This window comes from Schistocerca piceifrons, chromosome 4, assembly GCF_021461385.2.
Source record: "Schistocerca piceifrons isolate TAMUIC-IGC-003096 chromosome 4, iqSchPice1.1, whole genome shotgun sequence".
NCBI lineage: Eukaryota > Metazoa > Arthropoda > Insecta > Orthoptera > Acrididae > Schistocerca > Schistocerca piceifrons.
The window spans coordinates 497,351,721-497,378,410 of record NC_060141.1 but is presented as its reverse complement, the minus strand read 5'-3'; the positions used below and the strand labels follow the sequence as shown (position 1 = coordinate 497,378,410).

Sequence of the window (26,690 nt, the reverse complement as noted above, 5' to 3'; positions counted from 1 at the left end):
AACAGTACTTCCATTTTGATAGCTGCCACTGTTTCTACATTCAAAAACTTCTCTCATACATTGACTGGCTAACAATGAATGGCCTTTCTGCAGTGATGAGCAATCCATTGCCAACTATGCTGAATATCACACTAAGGACGTCACAGACAGCCATTACTTTCCAAAACTACTCTGCAAACAGATCTCACATGCCAAATCATAACTTTTACAATGTGTGTTATGCTGCATGAAAATCAACCATGTGATCATGTAAATTAATGCCCATTGATAGACTGTCCAAGAGCTGACCTGAACAGCTTGTGGCAGAATATGCTCCTGAGTATGACATGCTAAATTTCAGTGGCTGCTTTATAACACATGCATTCTAGATTCCATACCCACTTCCCCCCATACTAGATTCTCTGAACTAAGTAAATGGAAACTGTTCTTATAACACATCCTTCAGTCATGCAGTCATCCTGTTCTGATTCTCAACTGCCTCCTATCCCACTCACAGGTCATTGTGTACCACATGGAAACTCTCCCTGCCCGTGCCAAGGAAGCTCACCAGTGCCACATTCCTATCTGTTCCACTTGCCACTGCTCCCTCCCATCCATCAGTCACCTTTCACGCCAACCTTTCTTTCCTCCTCCCCACTTCCCTTCTCCCCTTCACCTAGTACATCCCTTCACCTCAATTGAGCTGCAGCACTGATACAATGTAGTTGGTCAGGACAATCTAGCTGTGAAGGTGTGGGTGTGTGTGTGTGTGTGTGTGGGGGGGGGGGGGGGGGGGGGTGCTAGTTAGTGTTGTCCTAAATCAAAAAAATTTACAGTGAGTTTTCATCTTTACTCCTTCCATTACTTACAATGTATGAGAAGTGACAATGAGCCTTGCACGAAAATTCACAACAGAAGTTAGATTGAAAGAACACATCACATGTTCAAGTTATGTTTAGTATTGAGAGTTGGTTAATAAATGTTCTGTAAAGTTGCCTACAAATTCAGTACTCCTCCTGTTTCGCTACAGATGATGTAGCATAATACATAGTCATCTTATTAAGTATTGCAGATTACCTGGAAGAGCTCTTTTTGTGACCACTGTTAATATGTGAAAATGTCCTTCACTGCAGTGACAAGTGTATCACATCCGAATGCAGATGTAGTTGGGTTGGCCCAAGTTGGTTCCTGACAGTTGCAGTGGGTTGGCAAGGCAGTTTTGTAGGCCTGCCTCAACCAACGATTTTGTAATCGTCTCCATATTAACACTGTAGTGTTATCGCAGCTCTGAAGATGGCTACATTTTTGCCTGCAATCATCAGCACATTGCAGTTGAAAGCTGGCAACAGTGCTGCGAACTGTCGGGGATCATCTTATGCCATTTCCACTGTAGTCATCCTGAACACTTAGCTTTGAATGGTTGCTTATTTGTTTTATGTATTTACTTACAAAACTTCCAACTTTCCCTTCACACGCTTCCTTCCGAGATCGCCCAGCTATAAAAATGGTTCCTGCAATGATGCACTGAAAGTCTAAACTGGTTCCAGGCTTGGTTAGCCTGGTACATGCCTGTAGGTACCATTTCTTATTCTGATTGGTTGATTTCTGCCTCCTAGAGGAAGGTGTTCACAAGGAGGACACATTGTGCTCTGTATTATTATCTTTAAAAATGAAACTGTTGCTAAAGTGATGACTAGGATGGGATAATAGGTTGAAGGATCCTGTCTCAATCCTTCGCAGCCTTCAAATTGAGCTTAATAGTGATGAGAAGTGTCCAACATGCATTGATACCAGCTCCTTGCTGAACCCATGGGACAGCAAGCGTGATACATAGTTGAGTAACTGGGTGGCTCCACACTCTTCTACAACCACCATCAGGTGTCGGGCAAATCCTCTACTAGTTAATAAAGAGAACATAGCACCATTGGTCCAGGTTCCATTGCAGGTGTTGTATTTCCAACCTTCTTTGAGCACCACAATGCTTAGAGGCTTATACTGTTTGTAGTGGATGCAGAAAGGCCAGATGGAGTGATTGGAGATTGTTTTGTGCTGTCTAGGTTGACACAGTCCCCCTAGTTGCTTCCTAAAAGGCAGTGCACAGTTCTGTTGCATTTTCCTCAGGATACCTTTAGGCAGCCATCCTCAGTTGTTGTTGTTGTTGTTGTTGTCATGTGCTGCCACCATGAGATAGCTCTTTAGTATTTAATGTCTCATGATAGTGGTTGAATGTGTAAATGGTGTATGTCAATTTGGTGAGCAACTTTCCATACCAACCACCCATTTTGCCGTGAAGTCATCATGGGTGCTTGGTCAAAGCTTGGAATGGCTCTTTGGGGAACATTAAAAGACTGATCAATAAACTCAAGTCACACTGTTTCCATTCATGACTGCAGACCGATAGCACTCTACTAAACTGCATCGATAATACATGTAACAGTTAGCCTGAAGAAGAACTGGAGGTTGGAAATTAATGTTCTATTGACATCAATGTAATTACACAAAGCTCATCATTTAGACATTGTTCTGATTTAAAAAACAATTACCTTGGTAGATCTCATTTTGTGAACATTATCTCATGTGTGCTGATAGGCAACCTATATGCTCGTAGGCTTTTAAGATGCCTGATCCAATTTGTCTGTCAACTGTGAAAAGTATTTCATTATGGTTCAGTTGTTCTTACAGCTACTGTAGCAATTACAGGTGATCTGAGTGGGAAGTGAAAGTTTATTATACAAGGTGGTAAGCTTACATTTTAGGCACTGGGCTGCATGTTCATGTAGTGTACCTGTGAATTAGGTGATCATAATTCTGTTTTATAGGATATGTTTATGAGTTTTGAAAACATGACACTACCTGCCCCAACAGTATGCTTATGATTACGATAAAGCAGATTAATAATAAATCTTGATTCATTGTATGTAAGAATGGTAAGACTAAAGGAAAATGACACAAAGTCAATAGTGCTGTTATTGGTACTGGCAGCGACTCCACTTCAGGTAATATTTGAGGGAAGGGTGGGGAGTATGACAAGATATTGCTACAGGGTGACCTACCTGTATCATGGTAAGATACCCACTTGATAGAATACATATATACTAACAAAGAGATAGAGGGGCTGGCCAGTACTTACCTCAGCTCAGTACAGCCGATAGATACACATAAAACAGAACTGAAAATTTACATTCCTAGCTTTCGGAACTTTGTTCCTTCATCAGGGAGGAGAGAGGGCAAAAAAAGGGAAGAAGGGAAAGTGGATTCAGTTACTCACAACCCAGGTTATGAAGCAACAGGGAAAGGTAAACAGGGAGGGTAGCAAGGATGGAGGCATGGTTGTCAGAGGGAAGCCAAAGATATTCTACTGTAAGTACTGTGCCAGCTTCAAACCAAAGAGGATGCATACAGAAGTAAAGTATAAAGATAAACACAACTATGTAGGATGAAAAGATGCGTGAATGGCTAAAGAGGAAAGGGAAAGAGGAGAAGACTGAAGAGTGAATGGGAGTGAGGTTCTTTAACGTAGGTCCAGTCCAGGGGGATGGCGGGATGAAAGGATGTGTTGGAGTGCAAGTTCCCATCTCCGCAGTTCAGAGGGACTGGTGTTGGGTGGGAGAAGCCAAATGGCACATACGGTGTAGCAGGTTCCTAGGTCCCTAGAATTATGCTGGAGGGCATGCTCCGCTACTGGGTATTGGGCATCTCCTAGGCGGACAGTTCGTCTGTGTCCGTTCATTCGCTCAGCCAGTTTGGTTGTTGTCATGCCGATGTAAAAGGCTGTGCAGTGCAGGCATGTCAGTTGATAAATGACATGTGTAGTTTCACACGTAGCCCTGCCTTGAATTGTGTATGTTTTACCAGTAGCGGGGCTGGAGTAGGTGGTTGTGGGCGGATGCATGGGGCAGGTTTTGCAGCGGGGTCGGTTACAGGGGTAGGAACCGCTGGGTAGAGAAGGTAGTCTGGGAATATTGTAGGGTTTAACAAGGATGTTACGGAGGTTAGGGGGGCGACGAAAGGCAACTCTGGGTGGTGTGGGGAGAATTTTGTCAAGGGATGATCTCATTTCAGGGGTTGACTTGAGAAAGTCATATCCCTGGCGGAGTAATTTGTTGATGTTTTCGAGGCCAGGATAATACTGGGTGACAAGGGGGATGCTTCTGTGTGGTCTGGGGGTAGGAACATTGTTGTTGGACGGGGAGGAATGTATTGCTCGGGAAATCTGTTTGTGGACAAGGTCTGCAGGATAGTTGCGGGAGAGGAAAGCACTGGTCAGGTTATTGGTGTAGTTGTTGAGGGATTCGTCACTGGAGCAGATACGTTTGCCACGAATACCTAGGCTGTAGGGAAGGGAGCGTTTGATGTGGAAAGGATGGCAGCTATCAAAGTGAAGGTACTGTTGTTTGTTTGTGGGTTTGATATGGACTGAGGTGTGGATGTGAGCTTCAACAAGATGAAGGTCAACATCCAGGAAGGTGGCTTGGGTTTTGGAGAAGGACCAGGTGAAATTCAGATTCGAAAAGGAGTTGAGGTTATGGAGGAAATTAAGGAGTGTTTCTTCACCATGAGTCCAGACCACAAAGATGTCATCTATAAACCTATACCAGGCCAGGGGAAGCAGCTGTTGGGTCTTCAGGAAAGCCTCCTCCATGCGGCCCATGAAGAGGTTGGCATAGGAGGGAGCCATCCTGGTTCCCATGGCCGTTCCCCTGATTTGTTTGTAGGTCTGGCCTTCAAAAGTGAAGTAATTATGGGTGAGGATGAAGTTGGTAAGTGTGATAAGGAACGAGGTTTTTGGAAGATCTTCGGGTGGGCGTTGGGAGAGGTAGTGCTCAAGGGCAGAGAGACCATGGGTATGTGGGATGTTTGTGTAAAGGGATGTAGCATCTATGGTGACAAGAAAGGTTTCAGGTGGGAGAGGAGTGGGAATGGATTTGAGGTGTTCTAGGAAGTGGTTTGTGTCTTTGATGTAGGATGGGAGTCTGCGGGTGATAGGTTGTAGGTGCTGGTCTACCAGAGCTGAGATACGTTCGGTTGGGGATTTGAAGCCTGCTACAATGGGACGGCCAGGATGGTTCTCTTTGTGGATTTTGGGTAATAGGTAGAAGGTAGGGGTACGTGGCTCAGGTGGAGTGAGTAAGTCTATGGAAGCCGTTGTGAGGCCTTGTGAGGGACCTTGGATTTTTAGGATTTTTTGCAGCTCAGTCTGGATGGAGGGAATGGGATCCTGGGTAACAGCTTTGTAGGTTGAGGTGTCAGAGAGTTGACGCAGTCCTTCTGCCACATACTCCACACGGTCAAGTACAACAGTTGTGGAGCCTTTATCCGCCGGGAGGATGACAATAGAGTGGTCTATTTTCAGCTCTTTAATGGCACGGGATTCAGCTGGGGTGATGTTGGGGGTTGTCGGGATGTTCTTCAAGAAGGACTGGGAGGCAACACTGGATGTGAGGAATTCCTGAAATGTCTGCAAGGGATGGTTTTGGGGGAGGGGAGGAGGATCCCTTTGAGAAGGCAGTCGAAACTGTTCTAGACAGGGTTCAACACTGGGTCTAGTGCTTGGGGGCTGTGTTTGGGTAGTGAAGTGATATTTCCAGTTGAGGTTCCGGGTGAATGAGAGGAGATCTTTAACCAGGGCAGTGTGGTTGAATTTAGGTGTGGGGCTAAAGGTTAAGCCTTTTGATAGAACAGATGTCTCTGGAGGAGAGAGGGATCTGGATGAGAGGTTTAGGTCTGAATTGGGACTGGTGATATGTGGCATTTGACTGTGGTTATAGTTGAGATTTGGTCTGTGTGGGGTATGTGCTGGGATGGGGAGATTGAGTAGGGTGGCTAGGCTAGGTTTGTTGGCTATGAGGGGGGTTTGTTGAAGGTTCTGTTGTGGTTGGTGATCACCTATATGGTCCACATCCTTCATTGTTTTGTCCCTTTTGTTAGCTATCACTTACGTCTGTCATCTTAACACTTTCTCTTCTTCAGTGTTTTATATATACATAAATAAATATTTTCGTCACCAACTGTGCTAGTTTCATCTTCCTCCTATTATCTTGTTCCGTTTATAGTCCTCTTCTCTTTTTTATTTATTGATTTATTTATTCAACATTCCATAGTTTTAACGTTCGTTATTCGCTGTTTCCCAGCCAACAATCACTGCCAACAATCTCTTCCACACCTACCAGTATCATCCATTTCCGTCGATTTCTTGTTGCTGGCGATATTTTTGTGCCATTGGCTATCTTTCTCTGCCACAAGAAAAATTTTTTGGGACATTTCTGCCCCACCCGCGATCTTTTTTGCGGCACGCGCGATCTTTTTTGCGGCACGCGCGATCGCTTTTGCGGCACGCGCGATCGCTTTTGCGGCACGCGCGATCTTTTTTCGCCACTCGCTATCTCTGTTTTTGAGCTACGTGTGTTCTTTTTCCCCTGATCTGGACATACTTGCTTGGTCTGGTTAACTTTTTCCGTATTTTTCTTATTTACTGGTCTTCCTTTGGTATTGAACATTACCAACACAATTTCTTTCCTTCTCGTCCTTCCCTCCGTGTTTTACTCCTTCTTATGATTACTATCTCAACTTTAGTTATCTAATTTCCCTATCCACCAGTTACCCACTATGTACCCTAATCCTATACCACATTATTTACATTCATTCCGGAAACATGCATTCACTGTAGCCAAACTGCAATCCCACATACTTTTCCTCCAGTCCTGCTTAACCTTTGGAATTACCCCTAAAGGGCTTACCTTAAAAGTTCCCATCTCTGGGTGCAATTCCTCCTTCCACCAGTCTCTCCTGGACTTCCAGAACCTTCAATCCTTAGCCCTTACCCAACTTGTCCTGAATCTCTACACTACTTCATGTAACCACCACTCCCAACAGCTCCTATCTCTCTTCAAAGTCCTCCACCTCTCAAACCCTTGCTTGGAGAACACACTGAGGAACATCATCCTAGAAGCCAGCTGCAAACTTGAGTTCCATGCCACACAACACCTGAAAAAACTATCCACAGTGCTAGTGCAACACCTAAGAAGTGGGGTCCCTCTCCCTATCCCTCACAAACACCAACCACAACAGAACCTTCAACAAACCCCCCTCATAGCCAACAAACCTAGCCTAGCCACCCTACTCAATCTCCCCATCCCAGCACATACCCCACACAGACCAAATCTCAACTATAACCACAGTCAAATGCCACATATCACCAGTCCCAATTCAGTCCTAAACCTCTCATCCAGATCCCTCTCTCCTCCAGAGACATCTGTTCTATCAAAAGGCTTAACCTTTAGCCCCACACCTAAATTCAACCACACTGCCCTGGTTAAAGATCTCCTCTCATTCACCCGGAACCTCAACTGGAAATATCACTTCACTACCCAAACACAGCCCCCAAGCACTAGACCCAGTGTTGAACCCTGTCTAGAACAGTTTCGACTGCCTTCTCAAAGGGATCCTCCTCCCCTCCCCCAAAACCATCCCTTGCAGACATTTCAGGAATTCCTCACATCCAGTGTTGCCTCCCAGTCCTTCTTGAAGAACATCCCGACAACCCCCAACATCACCCCAGCTGAATCCCGTGCCATTAAAGAGCTGAAAATAGACCACTCTATTGTCATCCTCCCGGCGGATAAAGGCTCCACAACTGTCGTACTTGACCGTGTGGAGTATGTGGCAGAAGGACTGCGTCAACTCTCTGACACCTCAACCTACAAAGCTGTTACCCAGGATCCCATTCCCTCCATCCAGACTGAGCTGCAAAAAATCCTAAAAATCCAAGGTCCCTCACAAGGCCTCACAACGGCTTCCATAGACTTACTCACTCCACCTGAGCCACGTACCCCTACCTTCTACCTATTACCCAAAATCCACAAAGAGAACCATCCTGGCCGTCCCATTGTAGCAGGCTTCAAATCCCCAACCGAACGTATCTCAGCTCTGGTAGACCAGCACCTACAACCTATCACCCGCAGACTCCCATCCTACATCAAAGACACAAACCACTTCCTAGAACGCCTCAAATCCATTCCCACTCCTCTCCCACCTGAAACCTTTCTTGTCACCATAGATGCTACATCCCTTTACACAAACATCCCACATACCCATGGTCTCTCTGCCCTTGAGCACTACCTCTCCCAACGCCCACCCGAAGATCTTCCAAAAACCTCGTTCCTTATCACACTTACCAACTTCATCCTCACCCATAATTACTTCACTTTTGAAGGCCAGACCTACAAACAAATCAGGGGAACGGCCATGGGAACCAGGATGGCTCCCTCCTATGCCAACCTCTTCATGGGCCGCATGGAGGAGGCTTTCCTGAAGACCCAACAGCTGCTTCCCCTGGCCTGGTATAGGTTTATAGATGACATCTTTGTGGTCTGGACTCATGGTGAAGAAACACTCCTTAATTTCCTCCATAACCTCAACTCCTTTTCGAATCTGAATTTCACCTGGTCCTTCTCCAAAACCCAAGCCACCTTCCTGGATGTTGACCTTCATCTTGTTGAAGCTCACATCCACACCTCAGTCCATATCAAACCCACAAACAAACAACAGTACCTTCACTTTGATAGCTGCCATCCTTTCCACATCAAACGCTCCCTTCCCTACAGCCTAGGTATTCGTGGCAAACGTATCTGCTCCAGTGACGAATCCCTCAACAACTACACCAATAACCTGACCAGTGCTTTCCTCTCCCGCAACTATCCTGCAGACCTTGTCCACAAACAGATTTCCCGAGCAATACATTCCTCCCCGTCCAACAACAATGTTCCTACCCCCAGACCACACAGAAGCATCCCCCTTGTCACCCAGTATTATCCTGGCCTCGAAAACATCAACAAATTACTCCGCCAGGGATATGACTTTCTCAAGTCAACCCCTGAAATGAGATCATCCCTTGACAAAATTCTCCCCACACCACCCAGAGTTGCCTTTCGTCGCCCCCCTAACCTCCGTAACATCCTTGTTAAACCCTACAATATTCCCAGACTACCTTCTCTACCCAGCGGTTCCTACCCCTGTAACCGACCCCGCTGCAAAACCTGCCCCATGCATCCGCCCACAACCACCTACTCCAGCCCCGCTACTGGTAAAACATACACAATTCAAGGCAGGGCTACGTGTGAAACTACACATGTCATTTATCAACTGACGTGCCTGCACTGCACAGCCTTTTACATCGGCATGACAACAACCAAACTGGCTGAGCGAATGAACGGACACAGACGAACTGTCCGCCTAGGAGATGCCCAATACCCAGTAGCGGAGCATGCCCTCCAGCATAATTCTAGGGACCTAGGAACCTGCTACACCGTATGTGCCATTTGGCTTCTCCCACCCAACACCAGTCCCTCTGAACTGCGGAGATGGGAACTTGCACTCCAACACATCCTTTCATCCCGCCATCCCCCTGGACTGAACCTACGTTAAAGAACCTCACTCCCATTCACTCTTCAGTCTTCTCCTCTTTCCCTTTCCTCTTTAGCCATTCACGCATCTTTTCATCCTACATAGTTGTGTTTATCTTTATACTTTACTTCTGTATGCATCCTCTTTGGTTTGAAGCTGGCACAGTACTTACAGTAGAATATCTTTGGCTTCCCTCTGACAACCATGCCTCCATCCTTGCTACCCTCCCTGTTTACCTTTCCCTGTTGCTTCATAACCTGGGTTGTGAGTAACTGAATCCACTTTCCCTTCTTCCCTTTTTTTGCCCTCTCTCCTCCCTGATGAAGGAACAAAGTTCCGAAAGCTAGGAATGTAAATTTTCAGTTCTGTTTTATGTGTATCTATCGGCTGTACTGAGCTGAGGTAAGTACTGGCCAGCCCCTCTATCTCTTTGTTAGTATTTGTTTCACATCTTATATGAGATTTTCCATTAATCATTTAGAATACATGTATATAACTTCATTACGTTCACTCCCATCCTCTGTTAACCCTAGAATGTTGTGGACTATTTGGAACAGCAGGACGAAGGTTGTTTTAAGAAATAATACAGTCATAGTTTCGTGCTCCCCTGAGCACCGACACCTTTATTGAGCTCTGAAGCCCGTGGGGATCAGCAGTATGCTGAAACTACCAATTCCATTGCTTATTTGATTTGGTGTGTTGTTATTGAAATATATTCACATTCTCTCTTAACATGCACAGTTTTGTTTTATTTTAACTATTTTTTGTAGTTGCTACACGTTTTCTGTCAGCAAGTATTTTGTAATTTTAGTTGTTCTTCTTTATAGCTTAATTAGTGTATGAACAATGTACCTTTCAGAACATCGTTCACTATACGCATGTAATTAAAACTCAATTCAATGAATAAGACACAAGTAGATGACGGTTGTTTCTTTAACTTGTAAAACATACTGAAAACCAATGTCCTATCACGCATAATAAAGATCAAAGTATAAATCACCATCATGTACCAAATTGTATTTTATGGCTGCAAAATTTGGGTAACTAAGAAGTATGAAATAAAGATATTTTTCATTGAAAGAAGAATTATAAGGTCCATATTTGTTCCTGTTCAAGATGGAGACAATGGACAAACAAAGATTATGTGATTTCATGAGGTGGATGGGGAGAGGTGGGGGAACTAGATGATACACGTTGTGAGAACCTAATAGTTCTTATGCTCCGGTCATGTGGGAAGGAAGTGTGAGAAAACAATACCAAAGTTGTGGTTGAAGAAAACCACAAGAAACATTCCATTTTAATAGATTCAGATTCTGTTGGTGAGGTCAGCCGGTAAATCAGCTAACACAGCTAGGTACATCAGGTATAGGTATATCAGGTGGCTGGAAGCATGAGGCATTAATGAACATTTGAGACAAGTTAAAACTGTGTACTAGACTGCATCTCAAACACAGATACTTGCCTTTTATAGGAAGTAAAACATTATCTGAGCATATGGACTGTCCCTGAGTGCCAACTTTCCACTAGTTCCTCTTCAAGAAAGGTGAAAACGCGTCATCTCAAGGGACCATTCTCTTGATGGAAGTGGGAGCAACTTGTTAAGGCAGTGTGTGCTGTCAAGGGTGTGTGATATGCAAATGATGGTGATGATAAAGACTTCAAATGTTTGTAGCATCTTTTGCAATTAAATTAATGCTTAGAAAACTTCACAAAATTTGTGTCAGTGTACTTGCAGCCATTTTCTGAAAGTGAATATATTGGCTTTAGTGTACTATTATGGCTGTGTGGTTCTGAAACTTTGTTCATGGTTCTGCTAAAACATAAATGTAGTCATGTGTACACTTCCTACTTACAGAAATCTCTATAGGAATGATCATTCATCTTTCATTGGCTCTTCATTGAATGAAGCAGTCTTCATGAATACATCAAAGTGCCAAAGAAACTGGTATAAGCATGTGTATTCAAATACGGAGATATGTAAACGGACATAATATGGTGCTGTAGTTGGCAACTCCTATATAAGACAACAAGTGTCTTTTGTTAGATCGGTTACTGCTGCTACAATGCAGGTTATCCAGACTTAAGTGAGTTTGAACATGGTGTTATTGTTGGCATATGAATGACGGGACACAGCATCTCTGAGGTAGTGATGAAGAGGGGATTTTCCAATTTCACGAGTGTATCGTGAATATCAGGAATCTGGTAAAACATCAAATCTCTGACATTGCATCAGCCAGAAAAAGAGCCTACAAGAACAGGACCAACAATGACTGAAGAGATTGTTCAACATGACAGAAGTGCAACCCTTCTGCAAATTGCTGCAGGTTTCCATGCCAGGTCATCAACAAGTGTCAGCATGTGAACCATTCAATGAAACATCATCGATGTGGGCTTTCAGAGCCGAAAGCCCACTCATGTACCCTTTATGAATGCACGACACAACACTTTATGCCTCACGTGGGCCCATCAGCACCAACATTGGGCTGTCGATGACTGCAAACATGTTGCCTGGTTGAACGAGTCTCATTTCAAATTGCATCGAGCGGATGGATGTGTACGGATATGGAGACCTCATGAATCCATGGACCCTGCATGTCAGCAGGGTACTGTTCAAGCTGATTAGAGGCTCTATAATGGTGTGGGGCATGTGCAGTTGGAGTGATGTGGGATCCCTGATATGTCTAGATATGACTATGACAGGTGACACGTATGTAAGCATCCTGTCTGATCACCTGCATCCATTCATGTCCATTTGGCATTCCGCCGGATTTGGGCAATTTTAGCAGGACAGTGTGACACTTCACACATCCAGAGTGGCTCCAGGAACACTCTTCTGAGTTTAAACACTCCCGCTGGCCACCAAACTCCTCAGACATGAACATTATTGAGCATATCTGGGATGCCTTACCACATCGTGTTGCGGCACTTTTGCGTGTTTGCGGAGACCCTACACAATGTTGGGCAGGTGTGCCAGTTTCTTTGGCTCTTCAGTATATTAGCACACACATACCCATTCATAAAAAATACTCATTGACACACAGTGTTTTGAGGAGACTAATTTCTATATTAAATTGATTGTTATGATTTATTAATGCAGAAATTGTTGAAAGATGCTTTGTTTATCCATTTGTCTTATTCCTTTAGCTGTTGTAGTGTGTTCTCCAGACCACCAGTATTTTATTTGTTAGACATAACTGTGTATGCATCACTCAAGAGAGTGTAGCATTTTAATGGGAAGTCCTGGTGTTCAATTTTCTATGGATGAGAAAATCATCCGAGATGGAGCTAAAGCTAAAATCAAACAGGCAAAAAAAATTGGCCACAGCTGTTTCAATGGGATCATCCTGTCACTCTATAGAAGTGAATTATGGAAATGATGGAAAACCAAAATATTAATAATTGGACAAGATTTGAACGCTCGTAATGAATGCTAACCCAGTGCCACCGAGTCACCTTCCATGGTGATTTTGCAAAAAAAGTTGAACTGTGTGTAGACATGCTATACAACATAAATTTCCTTGTGAATACCTTTGGTCTTGCAACAATATTAATAATATTATAATGACTATAAACAAGAAATTATCAAAACCGTTACAGCATAATGAGAAATTGTAAATTTTAAACTGTGGTTGACAGTCATATTCCGTGAGGGATGCATTTTGCATACAAAGAAATTTTGTGAAACTTGTCGGCTATTTCCAGCAAAATCAAATATATGTATAAAAGAAAATGATCCAATCCTTGAGAAGTTTCCTTAAACCGTAGCCACTTGACCAGCAAATGGGCATGCATTGCAAAATCTGTATCATTTAAACATAAAAAATACCAATATTTTTTATACAATAATCAGAAATAGTATATCCCAGGATATTGTGTATTCCATCAAAAACATAGTATGTAAAGATTTCAAATTTGCACATGTTGGTACTTTGTTGTAGCCTATTTTTTAGCATCACAATATGCACTGTTCTGTTGATGCTGTGATAACTACCAAACCACCATTACCATTGTGTTATTGTCATCTCGCATAGAGGATGTCATACATCAGAAAAAAGATTTCACATGTGCTTTATTCTTTTTCCAAATGAATTTTTAATAGTCAACACAAAGCCCTATTGTTGCTGTCAAATCAGTTATGCTGCCCAAACAAGTGACTGGCCAATTTACACACATGGAAAAAAAGGCAGCACGAGCTTTAGAAACAGACAAGGAATTACATGTAAGACTGGAAACCATTCAATTATGCACTGCTCAAGCCTGTTCAACTGAAACAAATATTGGGAAACAAGACTGTGAACTGCTCAAGTACCCACTGCTCAATCTGCACAAATGCTGTGCACTGATTTACATCTGGGTGCATTTCATTAAAATGCTTATTATGATTACAGTCTTCATCTTAGTTTGGTCATTGCAAAAGTGGATGAATTTTGTGTGCATTGCAGTAATGTCCAGTGTAAGCATGAAACATCTGGAGTATACTGGATGGGAGGAAAAATGAAATTGCAAGAAATTCTTTAATTATCTGAACCATTATCAGTATTGGTATCAGGTGCCAGAAACTAATCAAACCATTTCTTGGCAAACATACACAAGGAAACTTCATGTTTTTAAAGGACATTGTTTGGTTAAAAAAAATATTGTGTGCAAGAATTATGTGTCAACATTAGAAGCGCAAGCGCAAATTTATCATTGTGTAGGGTCATTAATACCACTGTCGAATATTGATCACAAATTACTTCACATTTATTTCGTGGGAAACATGAACAACTTGATGAACACTGTCAATCCAATACAGGCAATAAATGAAAAATTATAGTGGCATTATAAACTTTATTTGATCAACACACCAAATCGGAACAACTTTATGAACACTGTCAATTCAATACAGACAGTAAATGAAAAATCATAACTGCATTACAAAACTTTATTCAATCAACACACCAAATTAGTTTGACTGTTCAGAACTGCCCTTCACTAAATGTCACCTGATGACACTAACACAAGAGTACAGTGCACCAAACAATTAATGAAATGGTGATGTTCAGCGAGTCTTAGAAACTCGCCACTGAAACAATAGACTGCAATATCTGATTTTCTTTTGACAAGAAGAAGATGGATAACATCTCAGCATCAAACTGAGAAATCCACAAAGTGGTGAGGGAATGAATAAGTCAGTGCTGTGAGTGATAATGGGCACTCAAATGAAAATGACAAATTGAAAAAAAGTGAGTAAACTGTTTATTATTTCCAAAGGTATCACTACAACTGTTAACACATTTATCCTGCTTAGAGACAAGATAGTCAGTGCCTTCATGGCAAAAGGTTTATGGTTGCCTACAGAATTGTGACTGTATCCTGGTATGCACCTCTTCATCTGAAACTGATGGCCACTAACATCTTCCTTCAGGACTCCAAAAATATGGAAATCTCATGGAGAGAGAGACAGGGGCTTTATGGAGGATATGTAAGGGCTTCCCAGTGCAACTTTGGCAGCATAGTCATGCAAGTTGGCCCACCTGTTGCTTCATGTGCACGCCTGTATACAATCGTCATTCTGTAAGCAGCTGCAAAAATTTTTCCACAAAGAAATTGACCATCTTGTCTCACAGTGGGATAAATATATTAACAGTTACAGCAATTACTTTTGAAATAACAAACAGTTTACTTACTTTTTTCCACATGTGTGTCATTTTCATTAGACTGTTCCTTATACTTTTCATATCAAATAGCAAAAGAGAGGATTGCTACATGCACACATTTTGATTTTGTTGATTGAAAAAGACACACTACATCAGATTTATCCAGTAATGTCAGCAGAAACACCAGATGCTGACACTGATTGAGGCATACTTGAAGTTATCACCAAAAACGTGATTCGTGGTCCGTGTAGCTTACTCAACAACAATTCACCATGCATATCTGATGGGAAATACTTGCTGAAACTATCACAGGCAATGATGGATATCCACGCTATTGTCAAAAATAAACTGGAGATGGGGGACAAATTCATCACTTTTAAAGTATGAAAAAATGGTGTTCACTCTTGAAAACAGACAATTCATACGTCAATGTCGAGATGGTGCATCTAATATGGCTCAACCACAACAAATTCACGCATTATTTGCAATTGTATTGACTATGTGCTTTCCATGTAAGCCAAAAGATCCTGGAGAAAAATAAAAACACTACACGAGTAACAACATTCTGCATTTTTTGTGTGCTGTGAGTGACAATCCAGGCATTAAATTCACACCACAGGTATAAAATTAGGTGGTGATTTTGATTGAGGGCATATATTTGGCAGTTGCTAACAAAGCACCTGTATAAATGGATATGGCTGCACTGAATCAATCTGCAGATTATCTTTTGATAATGGTTTGCTAATGGAAATATGCTTTGATGTCACCAAATTGGGTACATTTGCTGAAACAAATATTTCAAAATTAGTTCCAGAACAGCACATAGCATATGGTATGTATGTAGTTGCAAGCCAAAGCTGCAAACTATATTTCCTGGATGTGCCTATAGACACAGGAAAAACTGTTCTCATTTTGCCTATAATATGATCACAAAAAGCTTTTCACTGGTAATTGCATCCTATGGAATTGTGGTAACTCTTTTGCATTGTGGCCAGAAAGTGCATTCAGCACAGAAAATGCTGTTGAATATGCAAATCACAAAGACACCAACATGTAATATCAGCAAAAATTGTTTAATAGGTAAAGTACTCTAGCAGTCACCTCTTGGGCGTGGAGGCTGAGCAGATGAAGTGGTGGCGCTAAATGTGTAGGAGGCTGAGCTCAGGAGCTGGCAAAGGTAGCTGTCACATGCCCAAAGGTGTCAGTTGAACAACATTGTCTAGGAACATAGTTATTTCTGGTGATTTTACAGTACAGAATGTCTTCTATGGCACAGCGGAAGGTGTGCTGAATCACACACTTGAGTGTGACAAAGAATGTGGGACATGCTGGCGTTTTACAGGTCAGGAGCCAACAGCAATGTCATTCGGATAGCTGAATCAGGAATGTGTAGGCACAAGCCTGCTGTGACTCGCCAGCAACTTGTATGATTCCCTCAGTGCACTTGAAGATGGGCGTGCACTTAGGTGTGTGAACACCATACAAAGACAGTGGGTGTCATGAAAGCAGAAGCCCAGGTCTCAGATTGACAACAGAGCAGGAGATGGTGCCACATACAACCAGGGAGGCGGTACGTGGATACCTCGCCCAGCAAGTTGAAGAAAGTAGTTTACAGTAACTTGTTATGGCCATTCACCATGTAATGGCCCAGGCTAGTCCACATCTTCTATTAGTCATGGATGTAATCAAACAGCAGTGGCAGCCTACGGCAGCAAAGTCTCACTGCAGCTGGATAGCTACGGTTTTCACTAAAGCAGCAAGCAGCACATTATGATTCACCATTCAATCGGAATCAGAGATGCAGATGGAATGACCAGACACTGAGACTGGGGCTATTGAAACGGGGGTATTTAAATTGGATAGAACATCATTGCAGCTGATGATGCATTCATTTGCCCTCATTATCTGGAGGTGTCAGTGGATGTGTCCCCAAGATGGTGTCTCAATTATTGTCAGTTCCCCTTGCCTTCACACTTTCTGTTAGTGCTAGGATACCGTAGAGCAGCTGGTCTCAGATGTTACATGTTGTGGCTCTGTATTGCAAGGTTTGCAAATTACATATTGGCTGTTGTCATACTGAGCCATTTGTACTCCTTGATTAAGACTCCACTTGGTGTGACAACATGTTATGAACAGTGCCCTGCCTTCTGCCACATTTGCACTCTGTTGCTCCAGATGCTGATTGTGACACGAGGTATGAGCTGGACCTGTTTCTCTGCTCTCTGCACCACTTTTACAAATTTGTTTGAACAGCTGGTATTGGATCTGCTGTGCAACAATACACCCATCCTCAAAAAATTCGTCCTGAATTTTATTTTATCATCACCCTACAGTTACTTCCATTTTACATTGATTAAGGGAATTCTGGTTTGTGCTGTACTATCTTAGTTAAAACTCAGGAGAGTGAGTTCACTACTTCCCGTGTGAATCTATGTTTAACTCTCTAATGTAGGCAAGATAGTTCTCATTCTACGTACTATAATCTAATTACAGACATCGATCCAATTGGTTTCAGTTCCTACTCCTTAGTTATGGTGTTGAGCCATTCTGCAGGGAGCTGGTGCAAAAGTAGGAGGAGTGGCAGGTTTGCACCTCGAGCATAGGTAGCTTATATAAGATAGAAACACAGCTGTGCTAGTAGTAGAATGCTGTTTTTCCTGAAAATGTTGGATATGTTTCAATGTCTCTTCCGCAGTAATACACCCCTTTTCTGGTGCAATTTGTGCACATATCGAGAGTAGGGTTTTTGGATTCAAAGTGTCATTCCACCTAAAAAAAAAATCTAATCTTTCTGATTATATTTTGTGTAGGTAGAATATCCAAAGGTTTTCTAGCCAGTACAACATTAGTGTCACTAACTTGATTGTGGTCATCCCCATACCCATGATGGTTGCAGGTAAATGATAGTTAGGCCCTGATCCATTACAAGTCAAGCCACTGATCAAGATACCACTGTTCTGAAGTACCATCCTTTCCATGCTCCTAGGTTTTCCATCCTTTTAACAGTTGATGATCACCGTCTGTGGCACAAAGATGAGTAAATTCAGTGGGTATCTACTTCCTGAAAATTTACTTCCTGTGGCATTGCACTGCATCGAGTTCACCCTTGAACAACTAAACTTTGCGTGACCGTGTGTCTGTTCAAACTATTGTGTTTGGACAAATGGTAATACTTCCAGCTCTACACTCTCACACCTGCTCTGATGTCATAAAAGTATGTGCATCTCGTCATTCCAAAATCACCAATACTTCTTTAGTCTGTAGTTGCCACTCATGTATTCATGATTTTCCATTTCATTGGGCACAGATGATTGGTGTGACACTGATAACCCACAATTCTACCTACTACCAGGAATCAAATACATATAAGCAGTCTTCCTTTATCTGCCTCCTCTCCAACAGTACTACTGGTAAATTTCCTTGTGTTAACTAAATGCGGAAACTCTGTTAGGAAGCCCTTCTGTGCTTGCCATAACCCTTCCAAAAATTTTTGCAGTGACATCAATTCTGAACTTAGTTGTCCAAGTACTGCATGGTGAACTGCTGGTTGCATTCTTTCTTCTTGAAATCTTGCCTCATCAATTCTGTCTATCAGTGTCCTTAACCATCTTGTGATAGTCATCTTTTCATCCATTGTGCTCAATCATTTCTGAATCATTGCCAAGTTGTTATCTGCTGTTGCTACCATATTATGCACACACTCCATGAGTTCTGTAGCACTCTCTCATGTAACTTCAGTATTTTCCAATGCATTTTGCCCCAGATTTGTTAGTTGTGTCATATTTCACCCTACTGTGGTCTTAGTGTCCCCTACTGCTTCTTGCACCTAACCTATTGTCGTATTCAGTTCCCACAGCATATTCATTTTTTGTCCAAAACAGGTTTTTAACAAGCTGCTCCTGCATTGATCCATCTCCTCTGTATGTGTACAGGTGACTGTTGTACTGTGATTTGCATCAGCTATGCTTTTAGCTTCCCATAAGGCAGTTCTAATTCTTGATAATCATTACTAATTTCCAAGAAAATAGTTTCTTTCCATACCTCCTTACATAACTCCTTGACTGTGCCTTGTAGTCTACGAATCTCTTTCCTAACTTTCCACACCTTGAAATTTAGTCCCCATATCCTGTGGTGACTGGTCAATAACACATCCTGTTGCTTGGAAACAACACTTCAGAGTTCAGTGGCTGGTAGACTTGCGTCGTCCTTACCAAAATTTTCTAGCCTAACCAGAACCATACGTTCATCATTCATGTTCTATGTGTGTGCTACACTTCTGCATACAAAACAGTGCACAGAACCCAAATGCTTGTTACTTTCTCCTGTAGTAAATCCGTACCCACAGAGACCCAAGTCAGTTTCGCTGTTCCTGTTATGTTACCATGGGAACCCATCTTTATCATGTGTATGCAGTGCAGATGCCAATTCCTTCATGATCAGTGCACCTTGCGACATTGCCTCACTTGTGGCCGTATCACCAAGTGGGAACAAAGTCCCTCTAAGATCATCTGTATGCCATGAAAGATAGATAATATTATGATTAGTAAGGAAATCAAAGCGGAGAATCACAGAATACCCTTCACCAACACGTGGCAACGCCTCCATATGCTCAGAGAAAATCTTAGCTCCAGTGCTAAACTAGAGCAGTGTTGCTCCCCAATGAATTTATATCATTATCACAAACACCATGTAACTTGTAACGCAGTGACCCTACTCTCTTTTTACCCAGAATGTGTTGTGCAACAACTGATACAGTGCCCCTGTATCTATTAAAACCCATGTTCTTTGCCACCAATGAAACTCCACAACCAGGATTCTGTTTCTGCATCTACTTGTGCAATACTACAGTGTATTTGGAGCGTTTTCAGAAGGCTGATAAATTTGTGTTCACATTTAATGAACTCTTTTTGTTGATAACAAATTTCCCATTTCTTACTCCTGCACTTCAGTGCTTTATGACCCACTTGTCCACATTCATAGCACTCTGGCTGATGACATTGTTGTTGGAAATGGCCCTCACATACATATGTGTGACATTTAATTTCTGAAGCAAACACAAGGCAGCCACCAAGACACCTAGATGATATATATATGTTTCTTCCAACTGTGTGGTGATCCAAATAGCTGCAGCCAAATCAGAAGGATTCTCCACCCTAACCCTCCTTGACATTTCAGTATGAAATACATTGAGATCACTATTCTCGGCTTCTTGGCATAGCGCCATATTGACTTCCTCATTCTGCATTAGCTCGTACATTTGGATGTTGAACTTTGAGAACCTATTTGAGAATGATTCAGTGAACTCATTATGCTTCTGCAGTAACACATTAACATATTCATCTTCTCCCTAAAGAAGTGAGTACTGTTCCCAACTGAAACTTTTGGGTAAGCACAGCCTTTGTGCACGGCAACTCTTGCCCAGGAAGAATGTTTAATGTACACCTGGTAGACGTCAAATGTGACTCAGACAAGTACCCTTAAAACCATACAGGTTGGGAGGTTCACACAGCTGCACAAGAGTTACCCTCAGATTAAAATGAATGCCACAATGAGCCACCATGGCCAATGAATTATACATACAAAATTTCAAGTTACAAACTAAACAAAATGCTTTTCAGTCTCAGCCCTGCACTGCGCAAAGCATTGACTGCAAGATAAGCGAAGCTGCTGTGGTAATGACAATGACATCAGAAACTAGCTGTGGCAGTGGTCAGCCATTCCTGATGCCAGTTGTAGCCACACCAATGTGAGGCCTGTTTCTGACTACCATTGTAGCTGTCACTCCTCAAGACAGGATTTTTAGTGGCCGTGGCAGCTGAGCAGGTAAGGTGATTATGCTACAGGTGCAGGAGACTGAGCTCAGAAGCTGGGAAGGGTAGCTGTCATATGCTCAAAGTCATCATTTATATGGCCTAGTTTGGATTTTACAGTATATATTGTCCTCTCTGATGGTGGTGAACTAAGGTGTGTGCCAACAGCATATCAAGGATGACTGATGTCATGAAGGCGGATGCTCAAAACTCAAAATCAACTACACAGTGTACAACCAGGGATGTTGTACTCAGGTTGAAAGTGGTAGTTTCTAGTCATTTGGGAAGGGGGAAAGCCCACATCTTACCTCAGTCATGGAGTTAACCCAACAACAATGGCAGCTTGCAGCTGTGAAGTCCCATCACAGCCAGCTGGCCACAGTCTCGGAGGTGAAGTCTTTACTCATGTAGCAGGCAGCATGTCACAATTTGCCAACCAACTTATCATGCTCCTAGTAATATTAAAATTCTGTTGGAATCAGAGATGCAGCCAGAATGACCAGACACTGAGATTGAGGCTTCTGAAACAGGGATATTTAAGCTGGACATAACATCATTGCAGCTGGTGATGTGATCATTTGCCCTCATTATCTATAAGTGTCACTGGACTTGTCCACACCATGGTGTCTCAATTATTGTCAGTTCCCCTTGCCTTCACACTTTCGTTTAGGACATCATAGAGCAGCTGGGATTGGAAGTTACACTTTATGGCTGTGTATTGCCAGACTTGCAGAGTGATGTAATGGATGCAGTCATACTGTGCCATTTATACTCCATGATTACAACTTGGTTCAGTGTGGAAATGTGTTAGGGGCAGTGTTCTACCTTCTGCACCACTGGCGCACTCTGTGCTCCCTTTGACTGTGACACCTGGTACAAGCCACAGTTGATTTTTGGAATCTGTGCCAAGTTTAAAAATTTATATGCGCACCTGAGAATTTGATCGCACCCGAGAATTTGATCTGTTGTACAATAATACTCCGATCATTTTAACTCATTGTATTAGATAGAGTAGTATGGTGCACAATAAAGCATTGGAATTTTGAGAGAAAAGGAGCAGCCTTTCAGTAGTGCACTCATTTTATGGTCTGGTGATTTTTGACAAATTCTGCTAATTGTACTCTCTTCAGCAGCCGCTGATGAAAACTCACTTAATGATGACATTTACAGACATTAACTTTGAAGACCAATGTCTGTACAACTACAACATGATGCGTACATTGAATGTTCCACAAAGCTGTTTTTGGTTACTGAGAATAGGAAATCGGCAGTCGATGAATCCACATGGTGTATCACATTTTCAACAAAATTCTGTAAAATCACACAAATCACAGATGAATTGATTTACAAAGTTTTCCTGGATTTCACATACAAATACCAAACTTAGCAGTTGTTCAGTGGATATGCTGTGTTAGCATCCAAAAACGACAGTATCAGTACCATAAATTTCAGCATTTTAAAAGAAATACCAGGTGAAGCAACAATGTATCAGTTCATTGACACTGTAATAATCATGACCAAGGTGTCAATTATCCCCAAATTCATGTGAATTCAGTAGATTTGTCAGGCGTGCTGCCTCACATATTAACACTGAAAATTAGCAGGCCTGTCATTCTTTACTGAACTGTAAATCCACAACTGCTTTGGAATGCTACCAGGCTTTGAATGAAAGATATTATAAACAATATCATTGTAGCTACAATTTTAAAATAAAATTTGTGGGACAAGATGTGCTGTTGCCATGCTTCCCAGTGATTGCAATGTATGTCATTTGAATTGAAGTGTCTGCAGTTTCTGGGACAGTCACTACAAATGTGTGGACTAAATTTGGCAAATCCATGTTTTTCACGTAGACAGCTGTATGTGACCTGCTCACACGTCGGAAAACCTTCAGATTTATCCATATATGTGCGACATTGGGGTGGCAGGGAGTGTGTGGGGGGAGGGGTGGGGGCGAAATATGTATCCAAAACACTTCAATAAATGGAATTTAAACACAAGTCATTTCTCTTTTTGAGTGGCAATGCAATGCAATGCAAGCTGGGTCCTTGCTGTTTTTATAGTATTATCTTCAACCTTTCTTTCCCTTTGTACTTACATAGATATTACAAACTCTGACCAAGTAGTAGTACAGTTTATTAAATGAAAATTTCTTTTGTATAACTTTACTATAACCAATAGAAAAATTTGGTAATAGGAAACTGCTATGTAATTTGGTAGATTTTTTTTCCGTGGGCAGGACTGCTCAATAAACAACATCACACAAATTGTGAGATGTGGGGAGTCTATGCCCCAAATATATGTTTATATTTAATTATGGGATAAGATTATGTTTTTATTATTGATTGTTTATTTATTAGAAGAGAAATCAGTTTCTTGCCTAATATAATATCTTCCAGAATTTCATTTCAGCTGTACTTCATAGTAATTCCTTGTTGTAGCAGAAGGATTGAGGTTACTCACTTTCCACATTGAAAATTAAATAATTGTCGCTTCCTGATATCTGTTTTTCATCCTTTTTAATAGGATAGGGAATCACCAAACAAACATGCCCAATCATCAGATGTCTATAGGATCAAAACTGCTGATAGTGTAAAAGATAACGAAAAAAGATATGGAGTTTTATACGATGATACGCCTCCACCCATACCACCACCTCCTCTGAACTACTTGAAGAATGCTGCTGCTCACAGGGCATCAGGTGAGTATTTGATTTGTTTTTACAATATTAGTGCAACTAGTGGTAAGCTTACTACAGTATGGCAGTAGTCTTTTGATTTATCAACCATTTTCGTGACAATTATGTGGAAATGGTTAGTGACAAGGCTGTGCTTAGTTTTATTTCTTCGTTTGACAAATAGTTTCTGATGAAATTGAGTGTCATCATTTTATTAATTGTTATGTGACTGCTTAAATCTGTTTTTCATATGTCTGAAAAAGATGCTAAGCAGTCAGTTGTTCTTGTCTATTTCATAACATAGATATTCTCTAAAACACTACTTTGTAGTTTTCAAATCTCCATATTACTGTTTTCATTCGCATTGGTATGCTGCTCTATTTGAGGAGCCAGTAAGTGAAATTCATTTCACCATAGCCAAGCTTTAGTGTGGGCAAAAGTCAGTATGGAATAAAAATAGTGTGAAACACATTATTACAATTTTTTGCCTTAGGCTAATAACTACTAACCAGGTTTTTCTGGTAATTACAGGTAAAATAAATTCCACAAAATTTTATAGGTGTTATGTTCTCAGATGTCCCTTTTAATTTAAACTGCTATTGAAAATGGCTATTTCTCATCCAAAGCCTCTGTAATTGAGGTTGCTAATGCATACTCACCCAGTGACACTAAATTTGCTGATAACTGGCTCAAATCGTTGTGTTGGAAGGAATATTCACTGCAGTTTTTTGCTGTTAAGGGGAGGGAGAAAAATACCTGGATTCTACATTATACACCAAGTTTCCGGATTAAGTTTCTAACATCTGTGCTATGTGTCACAGTTTAAAGGTATGTGACACTGTTGATGGTGATCGCTGTTGATGGTGATCTATTATTCAACTGTAGAAGTTAAGCTGGATGGCCCCTTTGCACAAGCACTAAATTTCACCTACTCCATTCTCTTCACCCATATCAACAGGAACACTACAGTACAGCATACACATATTTAAGATTGGCAAAAGATGCACGACACCCTTTGGCTGCACCGGGGGTATATAAAATTCCTTGTAGTAGGTTGGTTGGTTTGGGGAAGGAGACCAGACAGCGTGGTCATCGGTCTCATCAGATTAGGGAAGGATTGGGAAGGAAGTCGGCCATGCCCTTTCAGAGGAACCATCCCGGCATTTGCCTGGAGCGATGTAGGGAAATCACGGAAAACCTAAATCAGGATGGCTGGACGCGGGATTGAACCATCGTCCTCCCAAATGCTTGTAGTTGTGGACAGGTTTATATTGGTACCACAAAGAGAAGTGTGAACACCCATCTTCTTGAACATAAGAGGAATTGCCGCCTGGGTCACACGGATAAATCGGCCGTAGCGGAACATGCACCGCAAGTGTGACGATCGATTACTTTCATTCGAGAATGTTGGCATTATCAGAGATGATCTCATAGCCGACACCACAGGATCGACAGTGGCACCCTCTGTACTGCCTATATAATCAGCGCTTCCTCGAGTTCTCTTCGCAGTTTGCCACTGTACGTCAGGGGAGAGTTTTATACTTCGACCACGGCCTATCAGCCCGGAAGTTTTAAGTGAAGACAATACCGGCCGTGAAAGCTTACATTGTATGATCAAACGCCTTTACGGGAAGGAAATGTCTGCATCGGTTCGATGACTTGAAGGTATGAACAAGAAGAAAGCACAACTACTGTGTACCCTCACCTCCTTGTTACACTGCAGGGACGGATTCCGAAATTTCTGAAGGTGAAGGGGATGTTTCGCTCGGCTCAGGCTGATCGTATTTACAACCATGTGGAATCTGCGATGCTATGTGAGAGGATTCATCAGACGCGGCGAGCACTACCGAAAACCAGCAGTAAGCTTTTTCATCTCCACTTAGTTCTTAGTAAAACTATGCAATGTGGCGATGGGAATTAGATTGACAGTCTAACATTCAAAATTATGGGAGTTAGTGCAGAAATATCAGCAAATAGACAGAAGAAGAAGAAGTTCAATAACTTACAGAACAACATTTCAGGAGGTTCAGTTGAGGACAATTCTCGTACTGTTATTAACCTGTCTGATAAAGATTTATCAAATGTTGAAATTTCTGTACTAGCGAAAGGGGGCAATTTTGCTGTGACGCCCCAAAACGTACCCACAGAGGATATCGTAGAAAATATTGAGGCAGGTATCCGGCAGCTGCCACAGCAGTCCGCTGACGCAATTAGGATGGAAACGGTTAGGATTTTACGTACATGTAAGCCACCTAACAGTAATTTGTCGCAGGCACAAAGGAAGGTGCTGAGGGATATAAATGCAGATAAAAACATTATTGTTCTTAATGCAGATAAGGGTAATGCCACCGTCATACTGAACAGTGAGAACTATCATGGAAAAATCAATGATATTTTGGTTCCCTCCAATTACAAAAAACTCCAGAAAGATCAGAGTATCAAGATTTTAAGAATGACCAATCGACTGGTGAAAGCGTCTTCATTCGCCTTCGACGATAAGAAGCTGCTTTGTAAAACAAAAGACTTTATGGCATATCCGGAGTGCATAAACCTGAGATTCCGTTGAGGCCAATTGTCAGCGCTATAGGTGGACCAACACACGAGTTAGCTAGACACTTTGCCTCAGTGCTGCAACCTTATGTTGATACAATGGACAGTCGTATTAAAAATTCAGCTCATTTCATTGACAAGTTAAAGGAAACGAGCGTGGGCCTGGATGATATCTTCATCAGTTTTGATATTGTGTCATTATTTACCATGATTCTGGTAGACGAATCTATCTTATGCATAGCAGATATTTTTTGTACCAATATTTTGGCATTATTCTGACACTGCCTCACCACAACCTACTTTCAGTACGATAATAACTTTTATGAACAGATTGACGGGGTGGCTATAGGCAGTCCTCTTAGTTCTGCTGTGGCTAACTTATTTATGGAGACTTTTGAACAACAGGCGTTGCAGACTGCCAGTAAGAGACCAGCCAGATGGTATCGCTATGTCGATGACACGTTCGTAGTATGGGCACACAGAGCAGAGGAGTTGGATGCCTTCCTGACACATTTAAACAGCATTAATCCAAAAATCCAATTTACTATGGAGACGGAAAGGAATGGGCAATTGAATTTCCTGGATATGTCTGTGATTAAATGATGGGACAGAACGTTGGGCCTTAAGGTGTAT

The 26,690-nt window shown here is 41.9% G+C and overlaps 1 protein-coding gene across 3 annotated transcripts in view; it reads left to right on the top strand.

Moving 5' to 3' along the window:
• LOC124796266 (F-actin-monooxygenase Mical) overlaps positions 1-26,690 on the top strand; it is a 554,406-nt gene that overhangs the window by 478,383 nt on the left and 49,333 nt on the right. For all 3 annotated transcript variants that reach the window (XM_047260379.1, XM_047260378.1, XM_047260377.1), the window contains one exon: positions 23,357-23,531. In XM_047260379.1, coding sequence (XP_047116335.1) covers positions 23,357-23,531 — 175 coding nt within the window. The remainder of the gene's footprint in view (positions 1-23,356; positions 23,532-26,690) is intronic.